The sequence below is a fragment of the Gavialis gangeticus genome, unplaced genomic scaffold (assembly GCF_001723915.1).
Source record: "Gavialis gangeticus isolate Ggan-Ray unplaced genomic scaffold, GavGan_comp1, whole genome shotgun sequence".
NCBI lineage: Eukaryota > Metazoa > Chordata > Crocodylia > Gavialidae > Gavialis > Gavialis gangeticus.
In genome coordinates, this window is record NW_017729025.1 from 84919042 (window position 1) to 84933153 (window position 14112).

Consider the following 14112-nt stretch of genomic DNA (forward strand, 5'->3'; position numbering starts at 1 on the left):
ATCTTCAGATTTGGCTGAATCAAATCGGGATTGTGATCCAAACCAGCAAATCGAATCACTAGCCCCCAAACTGGGCTGAATCCCACTCTGAATTGAATACTGCCCGCTTCATACACCTCTAGTACATGTGGTATTTTGTAGCTGCTGACATCCGTGCAAGGTCTAATTACACGTCATTATTCATCCAGTCAGAGTTGGACACTAGCAATTGAGGAGATGAAGAATAAAATGAGGGTGATATTTCACTAGTAGAGGGCCAGTTAGGGGAGATCCAGAGGGGATGCTGTGGCATGGTTTTTGAATTCCCCTTTTGAGTTGCAGGGGACCACGGGAGACTTCAGGGATGTTTTAAAGTCCCTAAAGCAGGTGAAGTCCTCCCTCCCTTCCCCTTCCTGCCCAAAGACACATCGCCTCTCTGCCCCTTCCTCACCCCCCCTACCCCTGCCTCACTTTTCTCCCTGTCCCAGTGGTAGCGAAGCACTAAAGCTGATCCTGTTTGCTGCCCGGGGGCTGGGCTCAGCTAGGGATGGGACAGTGGCAGCAGGGATAAATGTGTGTTCCCCTTCCCTGAGCCTGCTCTGGCCAAGCTGTTGCTGCTGTCCCCTCCCCAGCTGAGCACGGCCCCCGCTTAGCTCAGACTAGGTCTGGAGCTTCCCAGCTGCTGAGCAGCAGAGAAACCAGCAAAGGCAGGCAAGGCGGGGCGGGGAGGGGGAAGTGTGGGGAGTGTCTCAGCAGGGAAGGGAAGAGGGATATTCACTTTATTTACAGACTTGAAAAAGTCTACTGGCACTGATGGGGTGGAGGAGCCTGGGAGCAGGGTGTGCAGCCACCCCTGCAGTGCAGGTAGCTCGTCCCACACCACCACCCCGGGGAAATCCTGGATTCATCTCTGGGGCCAGTACTCTGCTGTGTATCAGGTACTAGTGTGATTTATATTTCTCATACATGGATAATAATATAGGTATTTGTGCTCAAGGGGGCCTAAGTGTACTCCCTATTCAAAAGATGCACATGCTTTAGCAATCAAAGTAATTTTTATATATACAGGTACTAAATTATGTTTGTGTACTTTCATGATCACGAGGAATCTCTAAGAAGAGCTGAGATACTCACACAGATCTGCCTTTTGTAGATTTTTAATTTGTATGAGTTTCACAGAGAGCAAACTGCAAGGAAATTCTTCTGCTTGTAATACGATGAGAAATAGCATAACTGAATAAATACTGACTTATTTATAATATATACATTTATTCATGTAATGATGCTGCATAAACATACACACTGAGATTTTCAAAGCAGAATAATTAAATTAATGGAAGCTGCGTGACAGAAATCTTGACCTGTTTTGCAATTCTTATTTTGTAAGTCTAAGTGTAATCACAACAGAGGCAGACAGAAGGGAAAATGACTGTATACCATAAAGAAAAAAAGCTCCAAAGCTAAGATTGCCAAGATGTTTTGAATCAAATTCCTGCTTGTGGCCACTGCATTTGATCTTTAATTAAATAAATCCTTACTAGTACCTTCTAGTGAAAAAAGTAATAGGTAAAGTTTGTGAATGCACTAAAACACCCAAATTGAAAAGTTTTTCAGACAAAGACAAAAACAATTCCATGTCAAAGCAGAAGCAGCAGTTCTTGCTACTTTTAGATTTCAGTTGATTAATTCAATCCCTCTCCTACTCCTTGCCCAACCAAAAGATAATCTATTATTTTACTATAGTTTATTCTCCTTGACAACCTGCCATTTGTATACTTCTGCCTAATGTATCTGGACTGGATGTTCATAATTCTTCAATCAGTTCTTATTTAGGATGCTTAGACCAGGATTCACCTTTCTTGTCATACTGAAACACTTTTAACATTTACTAGTGGATCTGTTTAAAGTATTTAAAGATAAAATAAAACCAAACAAATGAAAAGAGCAGCTCAAAGCCCTTTTCCAAACTTACACTCTCCATTTAAGTCTATAGTAATCAGCATAATTACAGTACACCATGTTGAACCCAGTACTTACAATACATACAGGCTTTGTTCACTAGCCCGTTTCTTCCATTGAAAGGACTGTGGTTTTGTAACCCAGTTGTTTCTTTAAACTATTGGTTTTCAACCTTTTTAGGCTCCAAGTATCCTCATTAGTCTTAAGACATGCCTCAGAAAATACCAGCTCTTACCTTCACTCATTTTTTGACTACAGGAAAATAATAAAGCAATTCTTCTGTTGCAAAGAGCTCAGAAAGCCCACAAGAAGGCAGGCGGTTTTTGATACTATGAATTCCTATGTGAAACCCCTGGATTTATCTTGTGAATCATATGTAGGTATTTGCATACTGAGCAGAGCTAATATTGTGTGATACCCCATGACATCTTTAAAAGGATTTCTTGGCATCCTGGTTGAGAATCACTGGATGAAGCAATCTAATTAGATGTGAGTACTTATAGGGCCTCTACCTTTGCGGCATCTGAGCACCCACAAACGTCAAAGAAGTCAGCTTCAAAGCACTTCTGCTTTTACTCTCATTTTATAAAATAGGAACTGAAATATAGAATGATTTAGTAATTTGTTTAAGATCAAATGGGAAGTCTGTTTCAGAGCTGGGAACTGAATCTCCATCTCCTAAGTCCCATGAAATCCAGGGTTCTTGCCACATACACTGTCTAGGGTCCCAAACCATTTGGAAGTCTGTAGACTGTTGACTTCTCACAAGCATGGATATTTAAAAAAAATAAAAATATCTTATGCAGACTCAAATTACAGTTAACACATAGGTAACGATATCTGAATCCAGCTATATACACCTGAATTACAATCTTTGCCATACCCAGTTTTTTAATTAATTACCCTTAGGGTTTTGCTTCCCTTACCTGATGTATACTCCAATGCGATTCCATTGTGCTCCAAGCTGCATACAGGTCAGATGTAAGCAGCACTTCAGTATTAGGTTCTCCAGCTGGAAGTGTCTAATTGAAATACAGCTAATAACCTGAAGCAAGCTTCTGATGATGAGCAATGTTTAATTAACTCAGAGCCCTACCCTCCCTCCCTTCTCAAAGGAAAAATGCAAAGAAGGGAGGGAATTCAAATGAGTGAATGAATCTACGTTGTAGTCACAAATAGGAAATGTGAGAGAGGGGGTAAACATCCTAAAGGTATTACAGGTTATTAGCAAATCAAAACAACAGTAATGATCCATAGTATTCTGCATGTATATCACTGGGTACCTCAAAGGGTTCATAATCTCTGAATAGAAAGGCAGCTGATCAATATCAAATGCAATGCACAATAGGTGAATAGAAGGATACATTCTTGACAAAGATATCCTGCAGTGTCCTACAGGAAAATACTTTATTTTTATTTTATACTGGGAGCTGATTGCCAGATTTTCCCAGTCTATTTGGATGCATCTTGGATGTTCTGCTTGACTGTATCTCTTCCAAGCAATTTAAAGTACAGTGCATTGCTGCAATTTTGAAGCAATAACAAAAGGTGCGAAGAGCTATTCCTTGTCCAAATCAGGGAATACATTCTTCATCATTAGCAAATCCAAGTTTCTTCCCTCTCTTTTATGTGGTTGACTCTGTTCACATATAGAAGACTTATCCATAACTACTAAATATCCATTTACCCTTTATTAAGTGATTAGTTCCAATGCAAGGATATATGGACCTCTCCAAAACTAACTTTCCTCCTTTTCTAAACTTTAATCCTTTTCTTAGGCACAGTTTGCCTTATTTCTAAATACCATGTTATTCCTAACACTAATGCTAACCCATAAGAAAAGACAAAGATCCCATCTACCAGAGACCCTACATATGAAGTTATGGAATACCCAATGAAGAGCTCCTGATCCCCTTTCACACATATGCATTATAAATGGGCAGTGCTGGTCCTGCACATTTTCATAGGGAATACAAGGTTCTCCTAGGGTTGGGGGGGCAACTGACCTGCATTTTCTTGCCTAAGTCCTCTCAAGCCGTTTTATTTTGCTCACTGCATGAACCATTCCGACCTAACATGTTCCATTCCCCACTCCGCAGTAGGACAACACAAGTAGGATTATTGTGAGGGTAGAGTGGGTTAATTCCATGGCATATGTTATGCATATGGTTAATGTGGATGACCCAACAATCCCTCCTGGCCTTTAATTCTATAAATGTATGAACTGTAGTGAAATCCAGCACCACTACCATCTTAACCCTGGTAGAAGCCTGAAGGATTGAAGCTTCATGGCTCAGCCATCCAAGCGCACTACATACAAGGATGGTGCAAACATCCAGAAAACTTTTGTGGTTCAGGAAACCATATGCTGTGAGTAGAAAGAAAACGTCAGGCATTTGTCCAGAGGCCTATCAAAAACAACAACATCCAACTCAGTCTCTTATACAGAATTGTTTATTAAGGTCTGCAAAAGTTAATAATAGACAGACTGATTAGTCTAAATTAGAAGGACTGCAGATTCCATCAAAGGGCTATGTTGACATCATGTCTGGTAAACAGGGGGAATGGGGAACTGGAAATCAGGGGATCCAACTATGCATGCTGACAGTTAGGCCTAACTTGTTGAACAGAATAATAAGTGGATGGGCTATCCTACCCACTAGGCCTGTGGGGGATCCTTAGTTTGACAGTGATGACAAGAGAATGGGTGAAAAAGCTTTACCATCTGGGATCTTACTTCAACCACTCCAGGGATCTTAGAACCCCTGGTGACACAGCTTGGCCTTCATCATTCTAACCAAAAAGATAACTAGACCAAGCCAGAGAGAAGGACATAGAAGAACAATTTCTACTTTCACTAGCTTCACCAAAACCCCCAGCTGTTACCCGTAATGTACAAGGCATGGCAGGATGGAACCACAGAGCAGTGGTTCTCAGCCATTTTAGACTTGAGGCTCCCCCTTAAGAGACTCAAGGCTGCCCTCAGAAATTATCTGTTTTCACTCATTTTGTGACTACAGAAAAATAACAGAGTAATTCTTCTGTTGCAAAGAGCTCATATAGACCACAACAGGTCACAATGTTTTAACACTCTGGATTCCTATATGAAAACTGTGTGTTTACCTTGTGAATCATGTCGGTACATCTAGTAGCATTGTACAGCACCCTGTAGCACTTTTGAAAGGATCTTAAGGCACTCAGGGTGCCATGGCACCCTGGGTATGACTCATTGTCTTAGAGACTAACTACCCCTATTTTCCTGTATTATCAGATTTGCTTTCCCACTGGGCACTGACAGATGTGCAGCTCCCCACTGTAACTCATGGCACTTCACATAAAGCACCACAAGCTATATAACCCCATCTGACCCAACAGACATTTGCTGTTTGGTTGGGGGAGGAGGGAGGAAGGATCAAGCTCCACTTTGGAGCCAAACTAGGGGAAAGAGGTTGTGTGTCTGCAGCCTCATTCCCCTCACCATCCCTCCCCCCCTATTTCCAGTGTTATCTACAGGATGGGAGAGGGATGGGGGAGGGGAGGAAGTTCTGGTCTGGGGTTTTCCCTGCCTCCACTGGAGGTGGAGGGAAGATGGATTGGAGCCCCCCCCACTTGGGGGTCTCCAACCCACCCACCCCACCATCAGCAGAGGCTGGGCAAACCCCAAACCAAAGCTCCCTCCCCACCCACATCTCCCCCTCTCATCCTGCAGACAGCACCGAGGGTGGCGCTGGGATGCATCAACCCAGCTCTGTTCACATGGAGGGACAAACAGAAGTTAATGGAGGTGCTCTGCTTTGGAGTGCTTTCATCTGAACCCTCATTAAATAAGGGTTAAATTGTTGTTCAATCAGGTACTTTTAAAGTGCTCACTTCAGTCAGGGAAAGGCTGTAGAGCATTTCCAGGGCCCAATCATGCAACAAATATCACTTCTATCAGTGGCTGCTTGTATTTTTCACCCCCATTTCCTTCTCAGCTTTGTTTCCTCTCTTTCCTATGTCTTCCCATCTTCTGTTTAAAAAAAGCCTACCTTAGCTGTTTCTTTTGCAACACTGCTGTGAGTCTGTGACCAGTAAGCCAGCTAAAGATAATGTTTTAAATAGCCTGATGCTGGTACAAGCTTGTCAGATCTTGGAGTGGCTGTGAAAACCCCCTGAGCTGTGTCTGGAACAGCAAGCAAGCATGACTTTGGAGTCATCACCAGAAACAAAAGTTGAATTTTCTGCCTTTGCTGTTGGCTTCTCCCCTTTGGGGTGTTGCTTGTCTTGTCCTCAGGAAAAAAAAGACTGATCCTAATGACAAGTGTTACCCTGGTACATGGCACTGCCCATGGCTGCCACTGAATAGTGGGATCCTGGGGCACCCAGTAGCCAGCAACCTTGCCCAGCCTAGCGGCTGCAGCAGGTTCCTTGAGAAGAGGGTCTCCTCTTACAAAGGATGAGCCTTGCAAACATATAGTTAACTAAATACAAGATTTAATTATATACAATATAAATTGCAAATAACCAAGCAGTTTTAACTTGTAAAGCCTAGAAAAGAACATACAATAAACCCCGGTAATGACAGTCACAACATATAATCTTTTCTTTGAATACCCTTAACCCAAAAGAAGAATAATCACAAACAGATAATAAGGTATCAATACTGAGCCAATTGGGTTACAGACTTATAGTCTTCCCCATACTTATTTACACATCTAATGAATAACTTTTATATGCAAGAATGAATATGATGGCTCCCTGCACACTTAGCAGCCTGGGGCAATGCCTTGAGAGGAACAGCCACTTCTTTGCCCCTCTCTCTGGGGCTGTGGGCAGGTCCTCCCCGACTTGGGTCCCTTTGTGCTTGCTTCAGGCATCACATGCTGCTGGCCATCGCTCCCTCACTGGCATCTCTGCAATACACCTTTCTCCGTCCCGATCCATGTCCCCTGACACACTCAGGTGAACTGGGCCTATCCCCCTCCAGTGCCACCTCCCCAGTGCACAGTCACCGCACTCAGGGCTTGTGGGTTCCTTCCCATCTAGGCCACGGTGCAGCTTTCCTCTTCATCCCAGGGAAGATTCCTGGGTTTGGACGCCTCCCAATCCTACAGCAACTCCTTTGGTGGCTCTGCAGTCTCTGGGGAAGAGTTGCCACAGCCAGGCTCCCTCCTGCCTTCAGCCTGCAGTGCATGGCTTTTCTCTTCCCCCACCAGGGGTGGGGGGAAACCCTGTTATCAAGGAGCTTCCTTGGCCAATCCCCCACAGGGATTTTTTCTACAGGCTTCCCAGTGGCCACTGTGTTCCCTTTTCCTCTTTGCCCAAAATGGACCCATTTGGGCTTCATCCCCACACTCTATAGGCAGGCTTTATCCCCACACACTATAATGCCTTAACTGGAACAAACATCCCCCTTTCTCAGCACACTGTCTCTCGAGGGGCAGCCTTCCCATGCTGCTGCCCAGCTGCACTCCTCCTTCCAAACAATCGTACTGCTTGTTACTCAAGGAACACCAACAACAGGCACAGTGAACCAGTTGTGTCCTCCTTTCCTCCAAAATGGCAGTTAAATAGTAACGCATTATTAAATATCACCGAAGAAGCTGCCAAAGATTGGAAAGAATGGGTGTTGTATGATGATGCTATAATGAAAACCTTACACTCCATGTCAAATGTTTTCACTGTTTTTCCTTCTTCTTTTTCTATTTGTATCTTTAATAAGAGATTATTTGCCAAGGGACTAAGCAAGCCAAGATCTCCATATTTAAACTTTCAGGTGTTGTTTACCTTTTAATGCAGTACAGTGACAGGATCATGTTAAAACTTTTGGCCCTCTGAGTCCACTTATTCAATCACAATTAATGCAACAGGTGGCAGGGATCGCGCCTGAAGAATGGAAAGCCAGAGTTAGGACTGGTGAGGAAGGCTGTCACCCAGGGCAGGGAAGGTGGCAGGGCAGGGGCAATTAGAAAAGCAAAGACAAGCAGCACCAGGAATGTAAACCTCAGGAAAAGCTGAGAGAAGTCAGTTAGGGTTGAAGTAGCCAGGGTCCTGTGTTCATGTATATGTGGACTAGGAAGGCTAAATGCGAGAAGCAGAAAAATGTAGGGTACCCCATTGATATTTGGAAACATTTGTGATAGAGGTAAGCTAGCTGAATATTACATTAACTTTCTATGGATTTAGTAAGCACTGGGAGATGTGAACAGTGGAAATGCCATGGTGAGAAGCTGAGTATAGCCATACTTCAGTAACCAAAAGTGCAGTGGTTCAGGACATATGAGCCAAAATACAGTGAGGTCCAGCCCAGACGACAAAGGCTTAAGGGACTTCTTTCCCCTTACACTCACAGTACATTAGCCCTGAGATTTAGGATGGTAAAAATCAGCATCTAGAGCCAGATTCTGGCTAGCTGATGAGTAAATGTGCAGACAGATATTCTAGGGTATTCTGGGAAGGTATAAGGAACTCTCCATCCTGTTGCCCAGAATCTCAATGAAAGGCATCATCCCTGCCTCCTTGCCTTATTGTAGGAAGTGGATGAGCAGTAGAGCTGGGACGGGAGGATCTGAGGCTACCAAGTGGATTGCCAGTGGGCACTGCCCATCAGCAACAAAGAGGCAGTCTCTCATGAGTAATTGTTTATTAATCTGTTGCTACTCAACAGCAAAATGTTGGCCACCATTTTTTAGTGAGCAGTTTATGCACTACCAGTTAGATTGTTGCCATTTTGCCAGAGCCTGGAATTGGTCCCTCATGATATGCAGCCTCCACACACATTTAATGCCTGTACACGCATTTTCATGTGAACCCAGCCCCTGGGTTGCGAGGGGTTAGGCAGTGAGGGGTGGGGACACTCCAAGACCAGGACAACCAGACCCAGGGAGCTGGGTTGAACTATAGCCTCCAGGCTGCTTTGAGGGCTAGCAGGGGGGGAAGTAGGAAAGAGGGGGCCATTTTGCTTTGAGCCAGCATGGTTGGAGCAGGGACCATGTTTTGCTTCCTGATATGCTCAAAGCACTGTTGGAAAAGGTCCCAGGGAGACTGTGGAGGAGCCTAGTTTGACTGCAACTAAGAGAAATCTTGACTTCATCGCAAAGGAGACCCCAGCAGGGAGGGGAACTGACTGTGGCTACAGAGCAGGACCTGAGGAAGTTGCACTTGAAAGGCTGCAAAATGTATTACAGTCAGTGTGACCATAAAGTGGTGGAAGTCCTTGTGCCACCTAGGACAGCCTGGGCTGTGCATAAGGTGAAGTTTCCCACACCAAAGGGTCCTTGTGAGACTGTTAGGAGCTAGACTTTTAAGTTGCACTGTTCACAGGAGTAATTTTGTCATCAGGTTTCCATGCAGGGTTTTCTGGGTTACATTACAGACTTGCTGCATCTACATGATGCAGTCTGCAAACTGTACAGTTGTCGCTATACAGTCATTTAGTACTTGCAGCCCACATTCATAAAAACAGGACAAAGTGACTGGGTGTGGCTAATTAATTTCCTCCAACATAACAAGCCTCACTGGATTGATAAACACGGTGCCATTAAACACTTAAGTGCCAGTATCAGCCAATACTTTTGTAAAGACAACAGATAAAGGACAATGCTGCCACAACAATGAAACTGTGAGGAAAGTACATTTTCTTATTGAAATCAATATGCTGTATTATGCATAAGAGTTGATGAAAGAAAACATAGAGAATATTTTAAGAAGTGGGGGTTCTTTAATTTACATGATAGGAAGAAGACTACCAAATTAAAAGACCTGAATTGTGGGTATTGTCATCCTCAATCAAGAAGAAAGAGGATTTCACAATTTTTTTAACATGGAAGCCAATAAAACAACAGGAGATTCTGCTGGTGAAACAATACTAACCACCATGAAGAGAACAAATGCCAAAAGTCAGAGACCTTAATGGAGTAGCTTAGCAGTTCCCAGTCTGTGGTACGGAAACCACCAGTGGTACGCAGACAGCCTGTCAGTGGTACGCATTATCAGATTTATTATAATTACTTTATATGACACAAATTTTCTGGAAGTACTTGGGTGAAACTGAAAAAAATTGCTTGTGGTACTTAAGGTTGTATCGTTTTAAATTGGTGGTGCACAATCTGTCAGGGTTTGGGAACCACTGGAGTAGTCAGTCTAATTGCCCTATACACACACCTGAAACTTTATATTTTGCCTACAGTAGAGAAATGTTGCCAGCTACATAATTAATCTATGACTGGTAAAACTATTTGCTCCAAAAACTACACAATTACAGAGCAGCCATTCTCCTTAAAATCTAAATAGGTTTACTGGGTTTTAAATGAGTTTAAACATTGCACTGTCATTTTCACTGGTGGCTTCCAAATGTATGTGTATTTGTATAGTATTTCTTAAAAACTATGAATTGCACTTAAGTTTAAGGCAAATTGCTTAGACAATGAATAACTGCACTTCATCTACTGAGATGGCTGCTTAATCGGAGTAAGCTGGTAAAAAGCTTCTCATGTACCATGTATAATACTGGTTAATTCATACAACTGCAGTCACATCACATCTTGAAGAATGACACAAACTACAGAAAAAGTATTTAGGATGATAATTGTTCTTCAGATGGTAACTGGCTCTGAGTTTGTCTCTTGCGTGCCACTGCTGCGCGCAAGGCCTGAAGAATCAAGTTTTCATTATTCAGGATGTTGTAATTAGTCAGTTTCAGAAGCTTGTTGAAATCCTCTGCTTTCAGTGTGACCTCCCTTGTAGAGTATGGGGAAAGGAAACCAGAGACATCAACTTTGCCCATTTCCATTTCTGATGCACTGCGTGGTACACCTGAGGAATGAAAACAAACAATGGGTTTCACTACTGAGTCACTGGGTACACTTAAGGGGTATATATCAAACTAATTCACTCTGTCAAGAACTTCCACGAAGGAGTTCACAACTGTAACTAACCAGAGGATGTTCTATGGCAGGGCTATCCCACGGGTGGCCTGCAGGCTACATGTGGCCTGTAAGGGTTTAAGTTACAACCGCTTCAGCTGCCACTCATCCTATTGCTCTATCTGCAACAGCAGCCAAGGGCACTGATTTATCTCTTCTTGCAACTGCTGCTTCCTTCCCCCACCCTAGGGGGAAGAGCAGTGCTACACAACATAAGGAGCAGAGGGTGAGTCCAGGGCCAGACAGGTGCATGGTGCATTGGCAGCCAGGGACCCATGTAAACGTGGTGTAGAAGTTGTGGGGGATGTTGTCTTTGCAATGCATGGCCTGGGGAACTGTGGCCTACTTGGTATGGTTCATGTGGCATGTGGCCCTTACTGTTACAGCCTGGTGGACATGTGGCCCCCAGACACTTGAAAGTTGGACAGCCATGTTCTATAGGTATCACTAATACAATCTTGTACTTTTTTCTTTTAAACGTGAGTTTTAGTCAAAGCCCTATTGTATTAAGTAGGAGGATGAAGGTGATTGAATTACAATTAGTACCCCCTAGGGGCCAATCTATAGAATTCAGAGAGTGTCTTACAGAAGACTGTGCACTATCCAAAATGTCTCAATACAAGTGAGCAAATATTAAAAGGCATGTTGAAGGCAGGAAGAAACAGAAAATTAGTAGCTCTAAAAAAAATATCCTACTAGAAACACATAGGAACTTATCCAGAAAAAAGTAATGGCAACTAAATTAAGGAAGCGGTTTATTTATTTATTTACCTTTTGTTTTACTTTTTCAGGATAAAAAATAAGATTAATAAATATCATATAATATAAAGTACAAACAGCCCCTTCCCAAAATACCTCAAAAGCCTAAAGCAAACTCATTTCCTGCATACAGCAATTTTCAGTAATCAAATTTATACTTCAAAATATGCTTAGTATTTCCTTGGAGTCATTGTGCGTGTCTATGTGAGATACTGACTGCACAGTAGCCAAACAATACTGTGCAGTAGTGCATCACAGGATAGACAGTGCTAATACGCTACTGCACAGTAGTGTCACTTAAAAGACAGTTGCTGGTGCTATTGCACAGTAACTCCGGTTACTGTGCATTTAATTTAGTACTTGTTAATACAAGTACTAAATAAATGCACAGTAATGACTGTGCAGGGGTGTCTCATGCAGATGCACCCATTGTAGAGAGTTCTCTGAAAACACCAGGATAACATGCAGCAATGACCAAAAGAACCAATAAAACATTAAGCAACATTAAGCAGAGAATTGAAAACAAAATGGAAAATATCATTATGCCACTGTATAAATGCATGTTGCACCCACATGAATGCTACATGCAATTCTGGTCTCTAAAGCTTAAAAAGGATGTAATGAAATTAGAAAAGGTACTGAGAAGAGCAATCAAGATGATAAGGTATATGGAACATGTTCCATACCAAGAGAGTTTGAAAAGGCTTAGGACTCTTCAATATCACAAGAAAAGGCTGAAGAAGCAGGAGAAAGGGGTCTATAAAATAATGAATGGTATGGATAAAATACATAGGAAACTATTACTGACCAACTTCTGGGAATACAAGAATTAGGTGGCACCCACTGGAATTTTAAGAACGCCGGTTTAAAAAACAAACAAGAGGAAGTACTTGTTTACACAGGGTGTAGTTAATTTGTGGAAACTTCGTTACATGAGGTTGTACAGGCAGGTAGTATAACCAGGTTAAAAATGGATTGTACAAATTTATGGATGAGAGGTCCACTGGGAGTTATTAAATGGAACAGTCAAGGATGTATCCTCTGAAATCCCTAAATAGATGATGACCAGGGATGGATCACTCTAGATATGCCCCATCTGTACACTCTCCTTCCAAAGCATCTACTTTTTACTATTTCAAAAAGAAGATACTGAAGTAAATAGACTATTGGCCTGACACAATATGGCTCTTATGTTTAGACTCTCATGTTTTTATTCACCTTAAAAGTTGGTGAACATGGACACCTGAAAATCATGAATAAAGGTGGCTGTCCTGGTTCCACTTTGAAAGACCTTTCCTCCATTCTTCAACAGTTCACAAGAACAACTGCAAGATTCTAAGCTTTTTAAGGTTTTTTTTAATTAAATACTATGTCTTTAATTGCTCCTAGAAGTGCATGTGAAGTTAGTGTAATTCACATTTCACAGATGGGCTCATCCAAAATTCATCCCACCAAGCAGATGAACCACTAAAACTTGTGTTAAGCTGGAATTTCTGAAATACACTTAAGGTTAATGCATCCATTTTCATCATGATATGTCTATGACTACTAGCTTATGAACTACATGTTATGAAAGTATTCTAAAAATCTTGCCATTTGTGGCAAGGATTTTGAAATACACATAGGGCACAGACAAATGACATTTGTTGTGCAATCAGCCCCTTGAAAACACTCTAAAGCCATGCCCTAACAGAAGAGCATGGCTGCAGAGCACTCCATCGCAAAACAAATTTTCTGTCTGCTCTGGTGCTGGGCTTCTGCAGCACAGCCCAGCCCCTGGTGCTGTCTCTGGTTGGGAGGAGGACAAGGCAGGGGAGGGAGGTCAATTCTGAGATTTTCGAAGCTGTGCTGGAGTGGGGGCAGTAAGTGGATTGGACCCCCCCACCTTGGGGGGAAGACTCCACTCCACCCATTCCCTCCTCTCCAGCATGGCTGGGAAAACCCCAAAACGGACCTCCTTCACCCACCTTCTCCCCCTCCCATCCAGAGACAGCAGGGGAGCTGGGGGGAGATGGGGTGGGGACAAGAGAAGAGGCTTTAGAGACCCAGCCTCTCTCCCTGGAAGATCTCCAACTTGAAGCCCAATCCCCCACCCTCCTAACCCAACATTTAACATCGGTTGAGTCAGGAGGATTGGTCTAACTCATGGCACTTTCTCTCAAGTGCTATGAGTTAAATCAGAGAACTGCACTTCCATCTGTACTCATAAGCAGAGGAAGCAGTTAAGATGACTAAGAAAAATAGATTTATTTCAAGGAAAAGATTGTGAAGGGTTATACTTGTTTATTTGATATACTAATGCCACTTACGCAGAGGTGAGCACAAGAAATTAATTTCCAAATTCTTAATCATAGAATCATAGAAGTAGGGTCGGAAGGGACCTTATAGATCTTCAAGTCCAACCCCCTGCCAGGGCAGGAGAAAAAACTGGGCTCAAATGATCCCAGCTAGGTAGGCATCAAGCCTCGTCTTAAAGACCCTCAGGGTAGGAGCCAGCACCACTTCCCTTGGA

General features: G+C 42.8%; 1 protein-coding gene across 1 annotated transcript in view; it reads right to left on the bottom strand.

Annotated features, from left to right (window-relative positions):
- Positions 1-10362: 10362 nt before the first annotated feature.
- The window catches only part of LOC109298788 (cytosolic phospholipase A2 epsilon-like), a 68405-nt gene continuing 64655 nt past the window's right edge, over positions 10363-14112 (bottom strand). The window contains exon 20 of the mRNA XM_019519066.1: positions 10363-10731. Within this exon, the coding sequence (XP_019374611.1) occupies positions 10493-10731 (239 nt within the window). The 3' untranslated portion in view covers positions 10363-10492. The remainder of the gene's footprint in view (positions 10732-14112) is intronic.